The sequence below is a fragment of the Aulonocara sp. 'chitande type north' Nkhata Bay genome, linkage group LG11, assembly GCF_057382095.1.
Source record: "Aulonocara sp. 'chitande type north' Nkhata Bay isolate Kocher_YH1m ecotype deep benthic linkage group LG11, A_spYH_male_GT1.1, whole genome shotgun sequence".
NCBI classification, from domain to species: Eukaryota; Metazoa; Chordata; class Actinopteri; order Cichliformes; family Cichlidae; genus Aulonocara; species Aulonocara sp. 'chitande type north' Nkhata Bay.
The window spans coordinates 14,811,579-14,831,949 of record NC_141354.1 but is presented as its reverse complement, the minus strand read 5'-3'; the positions used below and the strand labels follow the sequence as shown (position 1 = coordinate 14,831,949).

At 43.7% G+C, this 20,371-nt stretch overlaps 2 protein-coding genes across 2 annotated transcripts; one reads left to right on the top strand and one right to left on the bottom strand.

The window, feature by feature from the left end:
• Positions 1–948: 948 nt before the first annotated feature.
• prelid3a (PRELI domain containing 3A) lies at positions 949–4,757 on the bottom strand. Its single transcript, XM_086310741.1, has 7 exons — positions 4,714–4,757; positions 3,687–3,855; positions 3,383–3,472; positions 3,222–3,292; positions 2,934–3,036; positions 2,617–2,693; positions 949–2,495 (listed from the first exon to the last, which is right to left on the bottom strand). The coding sequence occupies exons 1-6, from the start codon at positions 4,743–4,745 to the stop codon at positions 2,622–2,624; spliced, it is 537 nt and encodes a 178-aa protein (XP_086166867.1). The 5' UTR covers positions 4,746–4,757; the 3' UTR covers positions 949–2,495; positions 2,617–2,621.
• A 1,267-nt stretch (positions 4,758–6,024) lies between these two features.
• On the top strand, positions 6,025–12,215 carry elovl4a (ELOVL fatty acid elongase 4a). The gene is made up of 7 exons (XM_086310740.1): positions 6,025–6,247; positions 7,180–7,262; positions 7,782–7,969; positions 8,229–8,309; positions 8,794–8,965; positions 9,740–9,867; positions 10,018–12,215. The coding sequence occupies exons 2-7, from the start codon at positions 7,196–7,198 to the stop codon at positions 10,342–10,344; spliced, it is 963 nt and encodes a 320-aa protein (XP_086166866.1). The 5' UTR covers positions 6,025–6,247; positions 7,180–7,195; the 3' UTR covers positions 10,345–12,215.
• The last annotated feature ends 8,156 nt before the right edge of the window (positions 12,216–20,371 follow it).

Sequence of the window (20,371 nt, the reverse complement as noted above, 5' to 3'; positions counted from 1 at the left end):
ACCAGTTCACTTTCCTTGGTGCAAATGAAAGTGACAAGTGCTCTGGAGTGGAAACAACTGCAAAATAAGGAAGCTTCTTGCTAGTTTCCCCATCACTCCTGGTAGCTGGAGGTTAGACAGGTAGTCCAGCTCCTCCAGGGTGTGTGTGTGCGCTGTTGCAAGAAAATTTAGTGTGTGTCTGAGAACGGTTTCCAGTGTGTGAAGATCTGAGGAGAGCTAGGCAGGACTTATTTTGTGCAAGCATGAGTGCTGCTAGAGTCCTACAAAATGACCTCCAGCTGGCTACTTGTCTGCATGTTTCTGACCAAAATGGGAAGTAACAGACTTGGCATGATGTCCTGACATCATTTAGTGGGACTGAAGTTCTCAGACCAGTACCATGCAGCTTAGTGTGCATTCTCTTAGTAACACCAGAATTGCCAGGCCCAACACTGGCACCCCATTCTCTTGCACAAAGGAGCAGATACTGGTGCTGCTGGGTTACCTCCCTCTCTTCCTGTGTAATGGCCCCTCTCGTGGGATCTCTGCAACACTTTTGAGACAGTAAACATTCCTGCAACAGCATACATTGATGTGCCATTTTTGGAGGACCTGGTCTACTTGTGCAGCCTGAATGGGCTGCAGGTACTGTCTCATGTTACCAGTAGTGATAAGGATGCAAGCAAAAAGCAGGGTTAGAGAGAAATCAGGCAGCAGGGAAAAGGAGAGAGCAATGGTTCTGTGGGCACCACCTGTAAAACCATTCCCTCTTAGGGGGGTTGTCTTGTAATTTTTCCCCTAATCGGTGAACCTCGTAACTTTCATGTTTACCAAAGCAAGCATAATGAATTCACAAAACTCGATAGACTGATATGCCTTAAGTTTAACTGACTTTGTGTAATACCGTGATCATTAAGTGCGCCGTTAATTAAAAAAAAAAAAGAAGTTTCCTTTATTTATTGAACGGCGTATACAATGAGCTTACATGAGGACAATTTTTAAACATTTTCTAGGTTTCTTGCTGGAGGTGAACAGAGGCCGCACCATAGGTATCTGTGTGCCCCCAATTGGACAAATGATGAACTACACTGCAGTTTAAAAAACTCTTGGTATGTTCACTGTGGTCATGGTGCAACAGTTACTGAGAGGTTTGCCTCAGATTTATGCTTCTTTTCAAATGTGAGTGTTATTGACACAAACCAAAGCATTCAGGCAGTGTCAGCCTTGTATAGAGAGATTCATGCTATAAACTGACACTGTGGCTCTGAAGTGAAAATCTAAATGACTTCAGCAATTTTTCAAGCACTTTTTTAATCATTGCAGAAAGACAACTGTTTCAAGTTACAAATAAAAGAAAAAGAAAAAGTAACGTTTTCCCCCCATGAAATGAACACACACCCACACACACATGAAATAATTTACGTTTTATCACACATTGTTAAATAAATAATATTTATACAAATATGTAATTTTTTAAAATTTTACTCAGAAAGCTGATTTAGCACGCTGTGCTTCTCCCAATGCAGAATTGCACATACAGTACTGCCCTGCTCCTCAGGGTATACAGGTTATGGAGTAGTTCAGCATGTGGAAGCATGACAGGTGTGACTGGCAAAGGCATTGCACTGCCCTCAAAGCAACAATACACCGGCATCATCTTAAGGCCATTATAAATGGTTTAGCCTGTGTGCGTTTGTATAACCTGCACGATCCTCCTCTTCCTCAGTAACCTGCTTGCAAACCTGCTGCCCATGCTACATCAAAAAGAAGCCGGTGTATTGATGCTTTGAGAGTACAGAAAGAAGGCGATGTTAATGATACATTCCCATCTTGTTTTTGTGATAGTAAGTCAAAGAACTGATATTGTCGAAATATTTTTCTTCCCACTCCCACATTCTTGCAGGTTTTTTTTACTACTATCATGCGGACATGATCTACAGTCTGTGCCCCGTTGTAACAAGTAATAAGCACCAATAAAAACTTTCCAATTTAAACTCCTACTATAGTCTCTGTTGTGTGACACTACACAAAATCTACATTAGTTCAAATAAAATCATGAAGTTGGTTGCATACTAGTAACATTGTACCACGTCGTCACCTTTTGCATCCTTCCTCCGTAGTTTTAAAAATAATATGGCATGGTGTGAAAGTCATCTGTAATATAATATTTCAAACAGTGTTTTCAGGTGGTCCTTCAGTGAAGCTGATGCAGCTCTCTGTTTTGCTAACACTTCTTTAAACAGCTAATGAGTTAATGAGTAGTCAGTGAGCAATGAGTTATGCCTACCACAGTTGGCCCCTTATCTCTTAAAATCTACTCTAATACTTTTTAATAATCATTCAGCTTTGGCAAAAATGTTACTTTTTGTTTGTTCTTCCAGTGCTGTTTCAGACAGAAATCCAGAAAAAAACCTCTCAGACCACCACCGGCCAGAGAAATGCTGGAAATGCTGAGGATCGCCAGTTGTTTATGAGGTGTAGCCAGGGAAAATAGTTGCCACTGTACACTTCAACATCTGTAAATTCAAACAAAGAAGCTCTAAGAATTTTATGGCTTCTGTGCACTTACAACTTTGGGGATTTTCAGAGGTATGAATGAAGAAGAAAGTTGCGAAGAAAGGCAAAAAGAAGAGTTACCAGCGTTAGTAAATGTCACAGAGAGGAACATTTTCTCTTTCAGAGTTCTGAATAATCCACTCAATAGCATCCCAACCCTACAGATTCACAGAGAGAAAGAAAGGTTAAAAACAAGACCAAGGCCCAGAGACTGGCCAGTGAACATCCTGGTGGGGTTGTAAACCACTGACTGTGCTTCTGCCAGAGTGGTAAAGAAACTAGCAGAGAAAGCAGAGGCCCACTTAGAAGACATGCAAAGACTGTATTATTTGAATCTGCATTCATCATCAAATCAGGGTGCAAAAGACAAATAAAAAGAGAAACATATTATGTGTTACCTTCCTGGCATTAGCTGACATACTCCTGGCCATCATGGCTTCCAGGTAGCTGCCCAGACTGACTCCCTTCACTGTAATGATGGCTTCCTGGGTCAGGACAGTCCTGAGCAGAGAGAGCACAGGCGATGGCAGAGACATCGTTAAACAGAAAAACATTACCGTAACATCTTGTTTCTGCAAAAAAATAGTGTCACGTTGATTCTGGCTCCTATCTCTTAGCCCTTTAAAAATGGACTGATGGTATTCATTCTAAACACATGCAAATAAAATAAAAGTTAGACTACTTACACCTCAGGATTTTCTGGGTGTGGTCTATAAAGAAGCCTCTCATCCACAGATATGAGGTTAGTTAGAGTGATCTGGAAAATAAAAGGGTAGATGGTGACAAAGTCTGTGCCACACTTTGTTTAAAAGCATTTATCAAGCTGCAAGCCTCCATATTAACTTACATTTGTTGAGCACAACTCCATCTTTTTCTCGTCTGGATCAACTATGGAATGTTCCTTCACATAGGTCTGTGTCTGGTTGGTTCCCAGTATCTACAGACAGAAATATACAGCACAGACACACTAAATCACACCAGCAATCAAACCTGTACTGGCAACAGCCTAATTACTACAAACACTTCATTCACCTGAAGTGTTTGTAGTCACTTCAGGTGAATGAATTGTTGTGCTGTCATTCCTTTGAAACACGGAACCCCTGCAAGACATTGAGAACCATTTCATATATCTGTATCTGCTGATGACTGACCGCTCTGACGATAGCCGGTAGGCCCCACTCTGTGCTGAGGAGTCTGTGGCTGTGAAGCCGGCCCTCTGTGTCCAGACTGCGGTCCAACACGTCCACCCCGATCACATTAGGGTTCATGGGATTGGGGTACTTCCTCATAGCAGCCTTGATCACCGTCTCCCAAGGGTAACTGCACACAGACCAGGACAAGATAACGTTTAAATGTGGTTACAACAGCAGCCATCAAAAATCTTCCATTGTTGGTTTCTGAAAGACACACTCTGGCTTGGACAGGTGTGGTTAGTGATCATCCTTGAAACATCATCAGTGGCACGCCTCCTGGTGTCAAGCCCATATAAAGACTTACCATCATGACTTAACATAGAGCAGACTGACTGGAGATATGGAGCCATGAGCTTCACCGTTTAAAGCACCGGGTTACATTAAGTTAAAGACAAGGACATGCCGGTGTTGTGCCAAAAAGTGATTGTCTGCCAAAAACTGATTTCCGGTATTTGCCAAAAAGCGATTGCTCATATTTAAAGTGCTATAAGCAACTTGTTGGGCTATAATATGTTAAACATATGTCAAATGCATCCCTTATGGATGACATAAAGTCATCTTGAGCCACAAACAACATTCGTGTAGCAAGATACAAGCCACAATCAGTTTTTGGCAGCGACTTTTATATAACCTTTATTTATGCAGTAAAAAAAATCTCATTAACATTAAAAATGTATTTTGTAAGAGTAAGTTGCCCAACAGGACAGCAGAAATGGCAGCAAATATTACAATAGTTCTGTAAAAATATTTTAAGTGGGGATAAAGGACCGGATTGGTTATAATGTAAGTACAAGTTGTAAAGATACTTAAAAAACAGATAATTTTTTAATTCTATATATAACCCCTTTGTATCCCCTGTTCACCGAAGTCTATTTACGAACATACGTAAAGATATTACACATAAAAAATACACAGAAACACTGGAAATCAGTTTTTGGCAGACAATCACTTTTTGGCACAACACCGGCTCAGTGTGCTGACCAACCTGAAAACATGCTCCGTGCTCCAAATTTTCATTTTATATGTCAGTCTGTTGACCTTATCGCGGAACAAAACGCCCTTTTCACCGCACCATTATAATGAGGAACTAGCTCCAGTAATGGGAGAATGAGGCCTGTGATGACAGAAGCTCACGAACATCAATGCAGTGAGTCCAGGGAACACATCCCAGCTTTTCTCCGCATATCAGCTTCGCGTAAAAACTGCGCAAAACACCCTGCGATCCCCGCGTCACGGCGACGACAGGCAGATGGCCTGTAATGGATGAATTCAAGTAAATCGTCCCGCTAGGACACAAAAGAAGCCGGTGCAACTGCGGAGGCAAGTAGCGTCAAGTCACATAGTGAGATACAGGAGTCAGGTCGCACATTTCAGAATAAAATCCTCGCTCGAGTGTCCTGATCAGTCGACGACACTGGTTTTACCGACATCACGTAGAGTATGTGGACGATCTCATGGAGATATACAGTTCATAAACGTTAATTAGCATTAATCTTTTTATTAGTGTCAGAATTTTTCTATATGAATGTACTCGTAATGAACAGCGCCCTAAACTGCAATCATATCTCTTAATTTGTATCATTAATGGCGTTTATACAACTCTTTAATGCACTATGATGCAACACTTTCAATGAGTGTATTCCAATGAGATTTCTGCGAAGGGTACCGCTCTTCCTGTCTGACTCTGCTTGTGTCCGGCTGACTTGACTAAAGCTGGTGAAGCGCTTGTTGCTGCATCCGTCTCAATTTGTGCGCATGTGCAAAGCATCCTTCCCTCATCCACCGACAAGTGGCAGCAAAGGAGCGGGGTTGAGTCAAGTTGCACGAAGGAGATCGTAAACCTAACCGGAAATAAAGGGTAAGTCCTTTCCAATAAAAACCCAAAGTGCGCTATTAAAAAGGAGAAAAGAAAAGAAAAGAAAAATAGAAAAACAACAAACCAAACCATATAGACAATAATAATAATATTATTTAATGATTATTATTATTATTAATAATAATAATAATAATGACAATAATAATAATAATACGCTACGTCGAGATGAACGCAATCAACTTTTGGAGATTTACTTACCTGGATGATTGAGAATGCATCAAGACGAAACTATTATTATTATTATTATTATTATTATTATTATTATTATTATTATTATTATTATTATCATATAATATTATTATAATAATATAAGATCATTGGGGTGGGGTGCAATCAGTTGGGAACAAAATCTTATTATTTTTGAAATATAACCGGAAGTACAACATAATAACTGTTTGGATTTACGCTCGTGTTGTTGGTATTCATAGAAGCAGACGCGCAGTGGAGGCTAGTATGGTCCCTTAACGAGAATTTCGTGCCATTGCCGTTCATTCAGCGGCCCGTCTGTTTCACTCCAAATAACGGAACAATTCATCAGGTCACATAAAAGTCTATCAGGAGATTGGAGGTCGGATTAACGCGCATCGCGTGACCTTGCACTGAATGTAAAAATAGTGGGATTTTCTTTTAAAGCACCGACACGGTAAGGAAACGAGCATCCTCATCCGCGCGGAGGTGAAGGCGAGACAAATGTCGCTATTGTGGCTTACTGTGCGATGCATGCAGACGTTGAGTGTCAGATCATGTGTTTTGTGGAAAGCGTTGTTTTAATGGCGCATAGATACAATCAGCTGTGAGTTTTTGAGAGATCAGGCTGACAATAAGACTGCTCGTGCAGCCCGTGGTTGAAGGCCGGGATTGCATGCCGCAGAAAGCAAACCCGTGACACAGAGTGGGCTTTTTAAAACGCATGCAATAAAGCTTTTATCGCAATAAAAGCTTTTAGAGATATGCGTATTAAATACGAATCTTAACTTCCATATAAATTGCAATTATTGTCTTATTCTCTGATCGGTTTTTGTGTAGAGCGCGTGCAGGAATATGGCAGATGCTGCAGCATCGCTTGATCCGCCGGAGAGAGAAAGGGGAGGAGAGGGAGGTGGGGGGTGGTGCACCTTTTTAGGAGCGTTAAATCACACCCTGCGTATGAATGTGCAATCCACAGTCAGAGTATTTCATCCTGGCTCTCTTTACAGGAGATGAGGCATTTCATTGTAAAAGTATGTAAGGCATCTTCTCGTTCGAAGAGTCACCAGGTTGGCTGTTGGTCGTGTTCAAACCAAAAATCTGCTGACACATGCGCTCTACCAGCCTGTGTTCCCAGCTTTTGTGCGCAATGAACCCTATTGCCCAACTACCAAGGCCTCATGGAGCACCAAACTCCTATCATATAACTGACCTCCCGTTGGCCTATTGATCTATTTATTTGATTACTTTTCTGAGGAGTGGTGTTAAAATAAAATTATTGCCATTATTAAGATGTCTTTTCCCTGTTATTGCTCTTCTACATAATGACACCACTCAACCTCAGTGAATTTAGCTCTGTTTATTAAATGGTTGTCTGTTTTATTTCAGGTTAACTACCCCAGCCATGGAGATCATCACACATTTAATCAACGACACCATAGAGTTCTACAAATGGACCCTCACTATTGCAGGTAATACCTTCAAAACATCCGGCATGCCTGAGAGCATCTGTGTGAGATATTTTAAGATCAGAGAAGTTGTATTTATCAGTGAGTAAATGCACATTCACTTGCCCGTGTGTCCAGCCTTAGATATTATGTATCACTCTGCAGGGTTCTTGCTGCTGTGAGTCATTATAGAGGGAGTTAGTATAAGAATAGTGCATCACTGGCAATTTGTTAACAAATTACTCAATACTTTAGGACATATAGTAGCTATATATGTACTGCAATATACCGCAGTATGTATTTATGTTGCTACACCCAGTAACAGGCCCTGTACCCTTTATCAACCCAGGATATACTTGGATGCTCTCTCAAAGTATCACCATCAAACTGACCACTGGGCATCCACCTGCAGGATATTATCTGTTATCTGCACTACTACTCAGCACGAGCACTCCTCTCAAAATATACTGAACCCACGCTGCATCAGTGCAATGCAAATATTACGAATATTTATGTAACTCTATGAAAACATGTTTCTGTCAGACAAGCGTGTGGAGAAATGGCCCCTGATGGACAACCCCCTACCCACGCTCGCCATCAGCACCTCCTACCTCCTCTTTCTCTGGCTTGGGCCCAAATACATGAAGAACAGAGAGCCCTTCCAGCTCCGCAAAACCCTTATTGTCTACAACTTCAGCATGGTCTTCCTCAACTTCTTCATCTTTAAAGAGGTAGATTGTCACATTGTTTTGATTGTTACTTGCACGCGTCCAATAACTGCAGTCAGTGAATTAAATCTGATATCCTCTTATTCCAGCGTTAACTGTGCTCCCGAGTTGATACGTTACAGCAGCCGTTTTGTCCTCTGGGTTTAGACTAACCTAATTACAGTGTACTCATGCTCTTGTCTGCACTCCATCTCTTCTTTTCTCTGCCATTATCACTGTATGCTTGATAGCAGTGACTCAATGGACACTCTTGTTTTTTCAGCTGTTTATGGCAACGCGAGCAGCCAGATACAGTTACATTTGTCAATCGGTGGATTATTCAGATGATCCCAATGAAGTCAGGGTGAGTGTTCAGAGCGTGCACACACACACACACTTGCATAGATAAACTCTGAATATAGTAGTGGGACTTCAGCTGTTTATGTAACTTACTATCTTAAGACTTTTGTGGCTACAATAATTAGTTTCCTTGGAACCAGATCCCTACCTGTTAATAATTCTCCACTGTACCCATGGTTCAGAAAATTACAGTCAGCCTGCCAGGGACACGTCACTCAGAGAGCTTTTAGAAACATGAGCGGCGTCCATACATTTAGAGCATGGGCCTGTTATCAGAAAAAAGTACAAGCCGGAGTTGAATGGTGTTCAGTTTCACCTTCCTTCCTGTTGCTCCATGACGTAGTTTGAAACAGAAACCACAAGTGAGTCAGTCTCGGGTCGAGGTTAAGATTTCCAAAATCAGAGTTCACGCACATGTAGCTCTTGATCATATATGTTCATATGTTAACAGTCTTTTTCTTCTCCTTCTTTATTTCTGTGGGAGTCAGGTGGCAGGAGCTCTGTGGTGGTATTTCATCTCCAAGGGCATTGAGTATCTGGACACTGTGTTTTTCATCTTGAGGAAAAAATTTAACCAGGTCACCTTCCTTCACGTCTACCATCATTGCTCCATGTTCACGCTCTGGTGGATTGGCATCAAGTGGGTGGCAGGAGGACAGTGTGAGTAGCTCACAACACAGCAGACATCAGCTATATGCTGAATTTATCAGCATTGCTGTTGATAAAGCCTTCACCGGCTCTGTAGTTTTGTGGTTTATACTGGGTGAGGGCTGGGAAGAGACACAAATCCCTTGGTGGGTGCTTCAGGAAGCTAAACCAAACATGTGGAGCTACTTGTCTATAAACCTTTTATTCACTACTGGTAAATGTATTCATTATTGTTGTTTGTTGAGCTTATTTTTTTTATAATATGCATCTGCATATTAACAGCCATGCTAGCAACTCTGTAAAGGTATACCACAGGCAGAGGAGCACTTTGAGCTAAGTGCTAATGCCAACAAGGCAACATGTTGAGAGTAATAGCATTTAATCGCTGAAGTTTACTATTGGGTACAATGTTTATCATGTTCACAGTATGTATTTAGCATGATAACACACTATCACTTGCTAATTAGTAAACGCAGGTGCAGCTATATGTATATTTGCAAGTAGATGATTGTGACTGAGAGTAAACTGAGTCTGAACACTGATGAGGAAGCTAGATGACAAATTTCACTGAAACCCACAAGCATAGTATCGTCATATGTAGCTTGGATAGTTTAATCTGGATTCATGGGGCCCCTGGACCTACACTTGTTTGTATCTCCCACCCCCTCAACTATTGTCTTTTTATTGGATACAGACAGCAGGAGTTCAAAGCAACTCAGTTTAAGATTTTTTTTTAACTATAGTAAGCAGAACAAAATTAAAAACTTATTGTTTCTTCTACTGCAGCATTCTTTGGTGCACATATGAATGCGATGATCCATGTCCTGATGTACCTGTATTACGGTCTTGCCTCCTGTGGACCTAAGATCCAAAAGTACCTGTGGTGGAAGAAGTATCTGACAATTATCCAGATGGTAGGTTGATTTCCAGGGTGGCTGATTTTGAAATTAAATATATTGATTGTAGGGATCATTTGACTGAAAATCATTCTTCTTGCTATGAAAGAAAAGTGAAAACACAATATGGTGCAAAAGCATAACTCTTATTCTCTCTTTGGGGCTCAGGTTCAGTTCCATGTCACCATCGGTCACACGGCCTTGTCTCTCTATGTCAACTGCGATTTCCCCCACTGGATGCACTACTCCCTCATCTGCTACGCCATCACCTTCATCGTCCTGTTTGGCAACTTCTACTATCAAACCTACCGCCGCCAGCAACCCGCACGTCGCGACGTGTCCTCTTCCTCTAAAGCCGGCAAGGCTGTTTCTAATGGCACCCTCAACGGCCTCAGCAAAGCTGCCAACGGAGCAATGCTGATGGGGAGCAAAGAGGAGAAACCCCAGGAGAACTCTGGGAGGAGAAAGAGGAAAGGACGAGCTAAAAGAGATTAAAGGAGGGTGAGTCAAAGAGGTTCAGGTGAGGTAGGGCCTTGCTTGGTTTCTAGGCTGATCGTGCTAAAACATGAAAGACTTACTTTGAGGAAGATTTAGATAAGTGGATGATCAGGTGGGATGAGTTTATTTAAGCCATGATCTGAGTTGTATATAAAATACGAGGCAGGCATTTTTTGTTAAGAGAGGACCATTCTGTTACTAAAAGGTGATCGCTGGTCATACACCGGATGACCATTATCACAACACCAAATACAACAGTTTCTGGTGTCAGACAGAGCTTTGTATTCCTTCTCTTTATTGTGGCGCTGAGTAGACCTGCTTCCATGAGTGACTTTTAGCTAGTTAAAATCGAAGCCTGAAAAGTGAGAAAGTTGCATTTAATGCATCTGAGCTGGTAAAAAGCAATTAGAAACTGCTATACTGAGACAGGAATACACATGATAACAGAAATGTCTATTTATATTTGAGTGTATTCTTATTTTTTGTTGCTTACCTGTACAGATACAAAGCTGACGATAACGTACACTATCGTGTCAGTTTTGTCCTCATATTATTTACACGTTGTTGACGTTGCACAGGTGAGACTTTGAGTTTACAGCACCTGTGTGCTGCAAACTGACACTCCTACAGGTAGCCACTTAGTTGTGCAGATGAAACTGTCTTATTTACACTAATTTATTTATGGGATATAAATGCTCACTTTTGAGCTGTCATCCATTAACGCACAAGTATACATATGTATACATATATATACATATATATATGTATATATATATATATATGTATGTATATGTAAAGGAGAAGAAGAAATCCATATGCAGAGATACATAGGGGTACATAGAAATAGGAGTAAATGAATTGTCAACCCTGATTGGATGATGCTGTTCCACTGCTGCTTTTAAGATGAAAAGATTAGCTTCAGCTCACATGGGGGTGACAAATTATTATTTCTATTTACAACCATAACCAATTTTGCATATCCTTACCTGTATGTAATGTGATGAAATGTAATAAATGTTATTCAGATAAATGATGAATCTGATGACTATCTCAGTGTTCCCCCACCACCACCCCACCCCCGTCAGCGAAGCTGGCTGCGTTGTGTCTTTGCTGATGTTTACTTGTCTTTTTATATTCTGTCCTCTCAGAAGTTGTCGTTCGTCTTAGACCCTGGTGAAGATGTAATGTGCTGACGACATGGTGGCATTCTGGCTTCCCTTTTGTACTTGTAGAGAATTCAGAGCTAGCTTACAGCTGCTACCTTTTTTTAAAGAAACAAAACATCACGTTAACTAAACCTGCCTTCAGCGCTGTTTTCTTTGAGAAAAACTCCTTTACGTATTCAGTCAACTTTTCAGATTGAATTCATGCCTGGAGCAGGCTTGAATGTAAATTTATCAGAAACAAGATTTGGATTAGAAAAGATAAAAGATAATGATTTCTACATAAAAAGACTTGGTGTGCATCTATTAGAACTATGTATGCATTACCACTGTCTGTAGTATATGGAGCATAAATGATCAGCCTGATATATATGAACAACTCCTGGCTTATTTCATCTTTCAGCTAATGTGTTTCAATGTCATTTTATTTATTGGTTATTTATTGTTATGTAAATACTGTTTTCCACCTTGCTAAGAGTAATTGTCTATGTATTTGTCTTCTTTTTGTGTTGTACATATTATATTGTGATATTTTGGACACTGCTCATTTGGGAATGTTCCTGCCTTTTCTGCTTGGGCGTTTTATAAGTCAACATTGCTTCTGTTTTTAATTTCTTCCTTTTTTCTTTTTAATATCTTATCTTTGAACTCTCTTCAGATTAAACTAAACTGAATGCCTGTACAAATGCTGACTTGGTTTAATTGTCTCCTTCATGGTGCAGTTTGTCTTTAACAAAGATATTTTCATTCAGCACTTACCAGAATCTTCATTAGGTACACCTGTACAACTGCTTGTTAATGCAAATATCTAATCAACCAATCACGTGGCAGCAAATCAATGCATACATGGGAAAGGTCAAATTGAGCATCACAATGTGGAAAAAAGGTGATTTAAATTACCTTGAATGTGGCGTGGTTGCTGGGGCCAGACAGATTTGTATTTAATATTTGCTGATCTGCTGGGATTTTCCTCACACAACCATCTATGTGGTTTCCAAAGAATGGTCTTAAAAAGAAAAGATATTTTGTGAGCTGCATTTCTTTGGCTGAAAATGCCTTGTTGACAGTAATTTATGAGATACAGAAGTGCATTTACCCAGCAGATCGAACCTTAAATCCCTTAATTTTAAATTCTTCTTAACATTTTTTAACACTTTCTATATGTTCATGTAAAGTTGGGTAACAGTCTAAGTCTAAGAATTTCATTAAGGGTAAATGTTGCTACAATGTTTTCTGAATATGACAATAAACTTGAACTGAACCTTGGCGCAGATGGGCTACAGCAGCAGTAGAATATACTGGATGCCACTCCTTTCAGCTAAAAAGAAGGAAATTGAAGCTACAATTCACACTGGTGCCAAAATTAGTCAACAGAATTCTGGAGAAAGGTTGCCTCGTATGATGAGTCTTGATTTCTGCTGCATTCAGATTGTAGGGTCAGAATTTGGCATGAACAACATAAAAGTATGGATCCATCCTAACTTGTTTCAGCGGTCTAGGCTGGTGGGGGATGATGTAAAGGTGTTGGTTGTTTTGCACCCTGTATTGCCAGCTGAGTACCCATTGAATTCCACAGCTTAATTACATATTGGTGCTGACTGTGTCCATCCCTTTGTGACTGCAGATTATCGATCTAATGATGGCTGTTTCCAGCAGGATAACGCACCATGTCACAAAGCTCATGTCATCTCAGACTGGTTTCCTGATCATGAAGGTGTGTTTGCGGCTTCCACAGTCACCATATAACAGGGCACCTCTGGGAAATAGTGAAACAGGAAACAGAGATCATGGATCTGCAGCAAAATCTCAGATGAATGTTTCTCTGTTGAATCTGTACCATGGAGATTAAAGCAGTTCTGAAGGCAAAGGCTGGTCGAACCTAATACTGACAAGGCCTGAAAAATGTGTTCGAATCAAGTTTGTGTTTTTACCCTTAATGTGGATTTCCAGGTTTAAAAAACAATGGGGGAGATTGGTCACATTAAAATGAGCATCAAATATTAAATTGTGTGCTCACTACACTGACCACGTTTTTAAATGGAAATAACTTGTCATAAACATAATGTACTGCCTGGTTTCATGATATGAAGAGAATAGACCTAAGTTTTCAATAGATATGTGAATCAAATGATCCCAGTTCTCAGCATACTGTTTAGGTTCTTCATCAAAAACCATCAGATGGTGGGAATATGGAAGGAGGGCATAATGGACTGGAGAGAACAGGTTTGATTTGTTTGATCCATGGCAGACATTGTGACCCTAGGAGTATTTGCTCGTGCTAGTCCAACTGGGAGGCGAGGGTTCAGCTCACAGTGTTAGTCTGCAGAGTCCATTTCTTGGCTGGATTATTCTGTCAAGGCCAATAGACTGGTAGACTCAGGTGCAGACTTGGAAGATCTCAGATCAGTGCGGGTTGTTTTGTTGTTGTTTTTTTTAACAGTGAAGAAACTATCTACAACAATCACAAATATGCAAACAGCAAATTATGTTCCGGGGGGAGGGTCCAAACATCCGCCATGCACAATTTTCTCATGCTCAATTCAGGCTCACCACACCAGGGGAGGGAATCCAGGAACCTGTGCAAGAGGAACAGAGAAACAAAAGTTAGTGATGGCTGTCTGATACCGATGCGCTGATATTTCACCACTAGATGTCGCTGAAACGAAGCTTTGAATGAACGATCCTATTTTCAATACAGTTGATGAAGTGGTTCGGTACTGGTTCATTGCTTTATTTGCACATCAATATCAAAATGCACAAAGGAAGAAGCAGAGCAAAAACAGGAGCCAGGGTTACAACTAACTGTTTAGTTCAATGATCTAGCAGAGGCTGAGCCTCAGCCTTTAAGTAGGGTCCTCCATTATCAGGGGCAGGTGAGTGATTAGAGCAGAGTGTTCAGTCAGAGACGTGAACCGCGAAGTCCCGCCCACAAACAGACACAAACAAATGAGCACAGAGAGGAGAGATAGAAAAAACAAGGGGGAAACAGATAAAAGATAGAACCTGGAGCAGAAGCCAGGAGGACTGAGGGACCATGACAATTTGGAAAGTTAAGGTTATTTTTATTACCTTAATCTGTAAAACAGCCTTTAGCTCAGAGTTGGAAAGTAAGTATATTTACAAAAGTGCTGAACTTAAGTATTTTTCTGCTTTATATTTTCATTCCACCACAATGAGATAGAAAGGTTGCACCTTACTAACAATGATTTGAACCAAACATGTCAAATTTGGATTTGTCACTTGATACGACTGATTGACACTGATTTTTAGTCCATTTCTTGTATAATTTGCCATACATTAGCCTTTTATCCCTGTTCCCCTTCCTTTTTAAAAAAAAAAAGAAGTTTTTTTTATTAGTTTTTCTGTTTTCACAAATAGTACATAATTATATAACATAATAAAGTGTACAATTCAGAACCAAAAATAAAAACAAAACAAAACAAAACAAAAACAAACAAACAAACAGACTGATAACTAAGCACAAAACACCAGCTTAGGTCCATCTAAAAAAAATAAATAAAGAGAGAATACAATACAATACCTGTGGTCCCAGTAGTACGTTGCAGTTTAAACACTCAAGAGAATCCTTGTAACATAATATTAGAGATGTCAGGTTCCACATAATTCAAGTATGGTTCCCACACCTTAAAGAATTGGTCTGTTTTTGAGTGCAGTACACATGTAAGATATTCCAATGGCACTAGATCCAACACTACTCTTTGCCAATCTTTAATAGTTGGTGCTTTTTTATTAATCCATTGGAGTAGTATATTCTTCCTTGCTGCATAGGTGAGAACACAATACAATCTCCTATTATTCTTGGATATTAACCGCCAGCTGGGGAGGCCCAGTATGAGAGACAGAGGGTCCATCTCCAATTCACAACCAAAAATCTTCTCCATTTCAGATAACACATTAGACCAAAATTTTTGCAATTTCAAACATGACCAGAAGCTGTGAGTTAGGGTACCAATTTCTGTCTTGCGTTTGAGGCACATGGGTGAAAGTGTAAGATTATACTGATGTCTGCGAAATATGGATATATGCACTCTGTGTATGATTTTCAACTGTTTTGCTTTGGTAAGATTACAAACTGAGATTGATTTGGCGTAACTCCAGACATCTTTCCACTCCTCATCATTGATTGCTATACCTAACTCCCTTTCCTATGTGCCTTTAAGCCTCTGTGACATCACTGAAGGTACAGAATATAAAGCCTTATAAAATATCTTCACAGGTACCTCTTTATCTGTTAAAAATAATAATTTTTCAACAGGAGAGACTTCATGACTCTCACTAAAGTTAGTACTATGCAAGATATAATGCCTCATCTGTAAGTAACAGAAAAAGTCATGTTTGGGGAGAGAATATTTCTCAACCATTTGGTCAAACGGCATAACATCGTCGGAGAATAAGTCCCTCAGTCTGTGAATTCCTTTGTTCTTCCATTCCTTAAAACCTATATCGAACATCCCCAGTTGAAAGTCAAGATTATTCACAATAGGGGTAAACACAGATGTTAACTTCAACCTTCCCTCAATTCGACATACTGACTGCCAGGCCTTAAGTGTTATTCAGTGTGACAGCTCAATCTAATATCTTTAAAGTTCTTAAAGAACAGTAAGTCCCTTAATGGATACTTTGAAAGAGAGGTTTCAATCCCCAACCAGATAGAGTGTAAATTATTTGTGACCCAGTCATGAATATAGCTCATGTGAGTACTCAATTGATATGTTCTAATATTTGCTAAATCTAAACCCCCTACTGAACCTGGGAGCTGCAGTGTAGCCATCTTAAGTTTTGGTCTGCGTTTACTCCATGTAAAAGAGCTTAGCCAGCCATTCAGATCCTTCATCACCCTATTTGAAAATATAACTGGAATCATTTGAACAGGATATAACAGTCGAGGCAAAATATTCATCTTAATCAAAGCTATACGTCCTAGCCAGGAAAAGGGTAGGGAATTCCATCTCTCCAAATCCTGCTTTACCTTCTCGAACAGAGGGACAAAATTTGCTTTATACATTTGTTTACATGTTGGAGTTATAAATATCCCTAAGTATACAAAACCTGTGGGGGACCATTTGAAGGGGAAAGAAAACAGTCCAGTTGGCAATGAATTAAGGCTCCCAATTGACATAGCCTCTGACTTAGTCAAATTTACATTAAAACCAGAAAATTGGCTAAATGAATCAATAATGTTAAGTAAAGCCGGTATTGATGTCTCTGGATCAGAAATAAATATTAAAACATCATCTGCATATAAACTGATCTTATGCTCATAATCGATTTGCAAGCCCCGTACATCAGGTGCCGTCCTCATAGCCTCGGCTAACGGTTCGATGGCAATAGCAAACAAAAGAGGTGACAGTGGGCAGCCTTGCCTCGTTCCTCTATACAATGAGAAACTATCTAATTTCAGTCCATTAGACAAGATGGATGCCTGAGGATTATCATACAAAATTTTTACCCACTTAATGAAATTATCACCAAGACTGAATTTATTTAAAGTGTAAAATAAGTAAGTGTGGCGTGGGTGTGGTCCTTGGCCAGCTGCAGAGGAGGCGTGACGCAGTGAGCTCCCGGGGCGGCGCAGGGGCGGGGTGAACAGGTGTGCTGGGATCTGACAGTGATTGTGTCTCTTTATGTGTTGGCAGTGACAGACGGAGAAGGAGGTGACAGCAGAGAAAGAGAGCGCGGAGTATATGTGTCCAGTACAACCCCGAGCTAATAAAAAGTTCTGCACTGTCAAAGTCGCTCCGGCTGGTATTTCTTGGGTCCACCGTTACACTGGTGCCGAAACCCAGGCGTGATGTCCGGTCCCCTGCCGGCTCCCCCTGCTCCCCCGGCGGCGCCGCCGCCCGCCCCACCGCCCGCCCAGCCGCTGCAGATCTTGGGCCAGATGATGGTGGACATGGCGGCGATGGCGGCTCGTCAGGCGGCCACGCAGGACCAACAGTTGGCGTTGCTTCGCTTGCAATCGGAGCAGCAGACCGCGGCTCTGGGGCAGCTGCTGGGGAATGCGGCCGCGCCGGCTCCCGCCCCTCCGCTGTCGGTGACATTGCACCGGATGCGGGATGGGGAGGACCCGCTGGTTTTCATCGAGGCTTTCCAGGCCACGGCGTTGGCCTGTCGGTGGCCGGAGGAGGAGTGGGCCGCCCGGCTGCTGCCGCTTCTGTCGGGTGAGGCCCAGACGGCGGCGCTGAGCCTGCCCCCCGGCTCGCGGGGGGTGTTCGAGGACGTGTGCCGGGCGGTGCTGGATCGTTTGGGGCTCTCCCCGGAGGATTACCGCCGTCAGTTCCGGGCCAGCAGGATGTCGGGGGGGGGAGCGGCCGTTTGCCTGGGCTCGGCAGCTGGAGGATGCGGCAGCGAGGTGGCTGCGACCGGGCCCCTCGGCTGGGGAGACACGGATGCTGACCATGGTCGTCCTCGAGCAGTTCGTGGGAGGCCTGCCCGAGGCGACGGCTCGTTGGGTTCGCTGCCACCGCCCGGCGGATTTGACGGCGGCGGTGACGCTGGCAGAGGACCATCTGGCGGCCGACCCGGTACCGGGCCGTGAGGAGCCGCGGCGGGGCGCCCGTGTTCCGCCGCCCAGGCCACCGGCGGCGGCGTCGCAGAGGAGAGGCGGCGGCCCTGCGGGAACGGAGCAGGCAGCAGGGTGGAGCCCCAGGAACCCGTTCCGGCCGCTGCTTCCCGCCGGAACCCCGGCGGCCGCCGAGGTTGCCCCGGAGCCACGGGGAGCCGCACAGACGCCGGGGCCGGACTGTTGGAAGTGTGGGCGGCCGGGGCACCTGCGCCGAGACTGTCCGCTCATGGAGGTGGGGCAGGTGTTCCGCGTTGCCGGCGCTCCAGCGCCCGCCCCCGGTCCAGGAGTGACGTACCGCGTGCCGGTAAGGTGTCAAGGGGGTATTCGCCATGCTTTGGTGGACACGGGCTGCACGCAGACTCTGGTCCACCAAAGTTTGGTTCGCCCCGGGGCATTGTTGGAGGCTGACTGGGTGGAGGTTAAATGTGTGCACGGGGATATTCACAAGTACCCAGTAGTGTCACTGTTGCTGAAATTCAGGGGCAAAACGCATAGAGTGAAGGCGGCGGTTAGCCCGCGCCTGTCGCATCCCCTTATTTTGGGTACGAATTGGCCGGGGTTCCACAGCTTACTGGGGCAGTACGCGGGGATGCGATCGCGGTCTGTAAATTCGTGTGACGTTTGCGCGGCGCTCGGCGGTGACGCGGGGTCGACCGACGCTGACTCTGGGGGGGAGGAGGAGGCGGGGACTTCCACGGAAGCCCCGCCGCCTCCCGTTGTGTACCCCACGGAAGATTTTCCACTAGAGCAGTCTCGGGACGACACCCTACGCTCAGCCTATGACCAAGTGATGGATATTGATGGTCGCTCGGTGCGCCCCGACGCTGCGCGAACGTACCCTCATTTCCAATTGCGGAACGATCGGCTTTATAGAGTGAGCCGTGACACTCACACTAATGAAATCCGCACACAGTTGTTGGTGCCGCAAAGCCGCCGGGAAATGATTTTCCAGGCGGCTCATTCGAACCCCATGGCAGGGCACTTGGGTGGCGAGAAAACTCTGGAGCGCATAATGGCCCGATTCTATTGGCCGGGCATTTGGGCCGACGTGCGCCGTTGGTGTGCGTCGTGCCCCGAATGCCAGCTGGTTAACCAGCCGGCCGTACCAAAGGCGCCGTTGCGCCCATTACCGCTGATGGAGATCCCGTTTGAGCGTATTGGCATGGATCTCATCGGGCCATTGCACCGGAGTGCACGCGGCTATCGCTTTGTGCTGGTCCTGGTGGACTACGCAACGCGGTACCCGGAAGCAGTGCCGCTACGCACCATTTCAGCGAAGAGCGTGGCGCAGGCACTGTTTCAGGTCATCTCCCGAGTCGGTATTCCGAAAGAAATACTGACTGACCAGGGCACGTCGTTCATGTCGCGCACATTGCGGGAACTGTACGAATTACTGGGTATTAAATCTATTCGGACCAGCGTCTACCACCCTCAGACTGATGGGTTGGTGGAGAGGCTGAATAAGACTTTAAAATCCATGATTCGTAAGTTCATTCGCGAGGATGAACGCAATTGGGATCGCTGGTTAGACCCTCTGTTGTTTGCAGTGCGGGAGGTGCCCCAGGCCTCCACGGGATTTTCTCCCTTCGAGCTGTTATACGGCAGGAAGCCGCGGGGGGTGCTCGACCTGATTAAGGAAAACTGGGAGGAAGGTCCGAGCCCTGCGAAAAGTGAAATTCAGTACGTGCTGGACCTGCGAGCAAAGCTGCACACACTGGGGAGGCTCTCGCGGGAGAATTTGCTCCAGGCCCAGCAGCGGCAGCGACGCCTGTATGACAGAGGGGCTAGACTCAGGCAATTTTCACCGGGAGATAAGGTGCTTGTGTTACTTCCTTCTTCCAGCTCTAAATTACTCGCCAAGTGGCAAGGACCCTTCGTGGTCACACGGCGAGTGGGGGACGTTGATTATGAAGTGGTACGGTCGGACAGGGGCGGGGCCACGCAGATTTACCACCTCAACCTCCTCAAAGCCTGGAGGGAGGCGGAGACCGCTTCTCTAGTGAGCTTGGTAAGAGGGAGAGATGAGTTGGGGCCGGAGGCGCCAAAGTCTAGCATCCCCGCCTCCCTCCATTGCAGTGACCATCTCACACAGGCCCAGAGAGCGGATGTTGCTGCATTGCAACAGCGCTTTGCCGACGTGTTCTCCCCCTTGCCCGGCCGTACTTCTCTCATAGAGCACCATTTTGAGACGCGGCCTGGCGTGACGGTGCGTTCACGGCCCTACAGGCTGCCGGAACATAGAAGGCAAATTGTTTTCCGGGAATTGAAGGAAATG

Bases quoted from the DNA above. Each gene is read 5' to 3' on its own strand.
- elovl4a (XM_086310740.1), top strand. From the start codon at position 7,196: ATGGAGATCATCACACATTTAATCAACGACACCATAGAGTTCTACAAA. The intron at 7,970-8,228 runs GTAGATTGTCAC...TTGTTTTTTCAG, and splicing joins ACTTCTTCATCTTTAAAGAG to CTGTTTATGGCAACGCGAGC. The intron at 8,310-8,793 runs GTGAGTGTTCAG...TGTGGGAGTCAG, and splicing joins ATGATCCCAATGAAGTCAGG to GTGGCAGGAGCTCTGTGGTG.
- prelid3a (XM_086310741.1), bottom strand. From the start codon at position 4,745: ATGAAAATTTGGAGCACGGAGCATGTTTTCAG. The intron at 3,856-4,713 runs GTTGGTCAGCAC...GTCTGTGTGCAG, and splicing joins AGCACGGAGCATGTTTTCAG to TTACCCTTGGGAGACGGTGA. The intron at 3,293-3,382 runs GTAAGTTAATAT...TTTATTTTCCAG, and splicing joins TGGAGTTGTGCTCAACAAAT to ATCACTCTAACTAACCTCAT.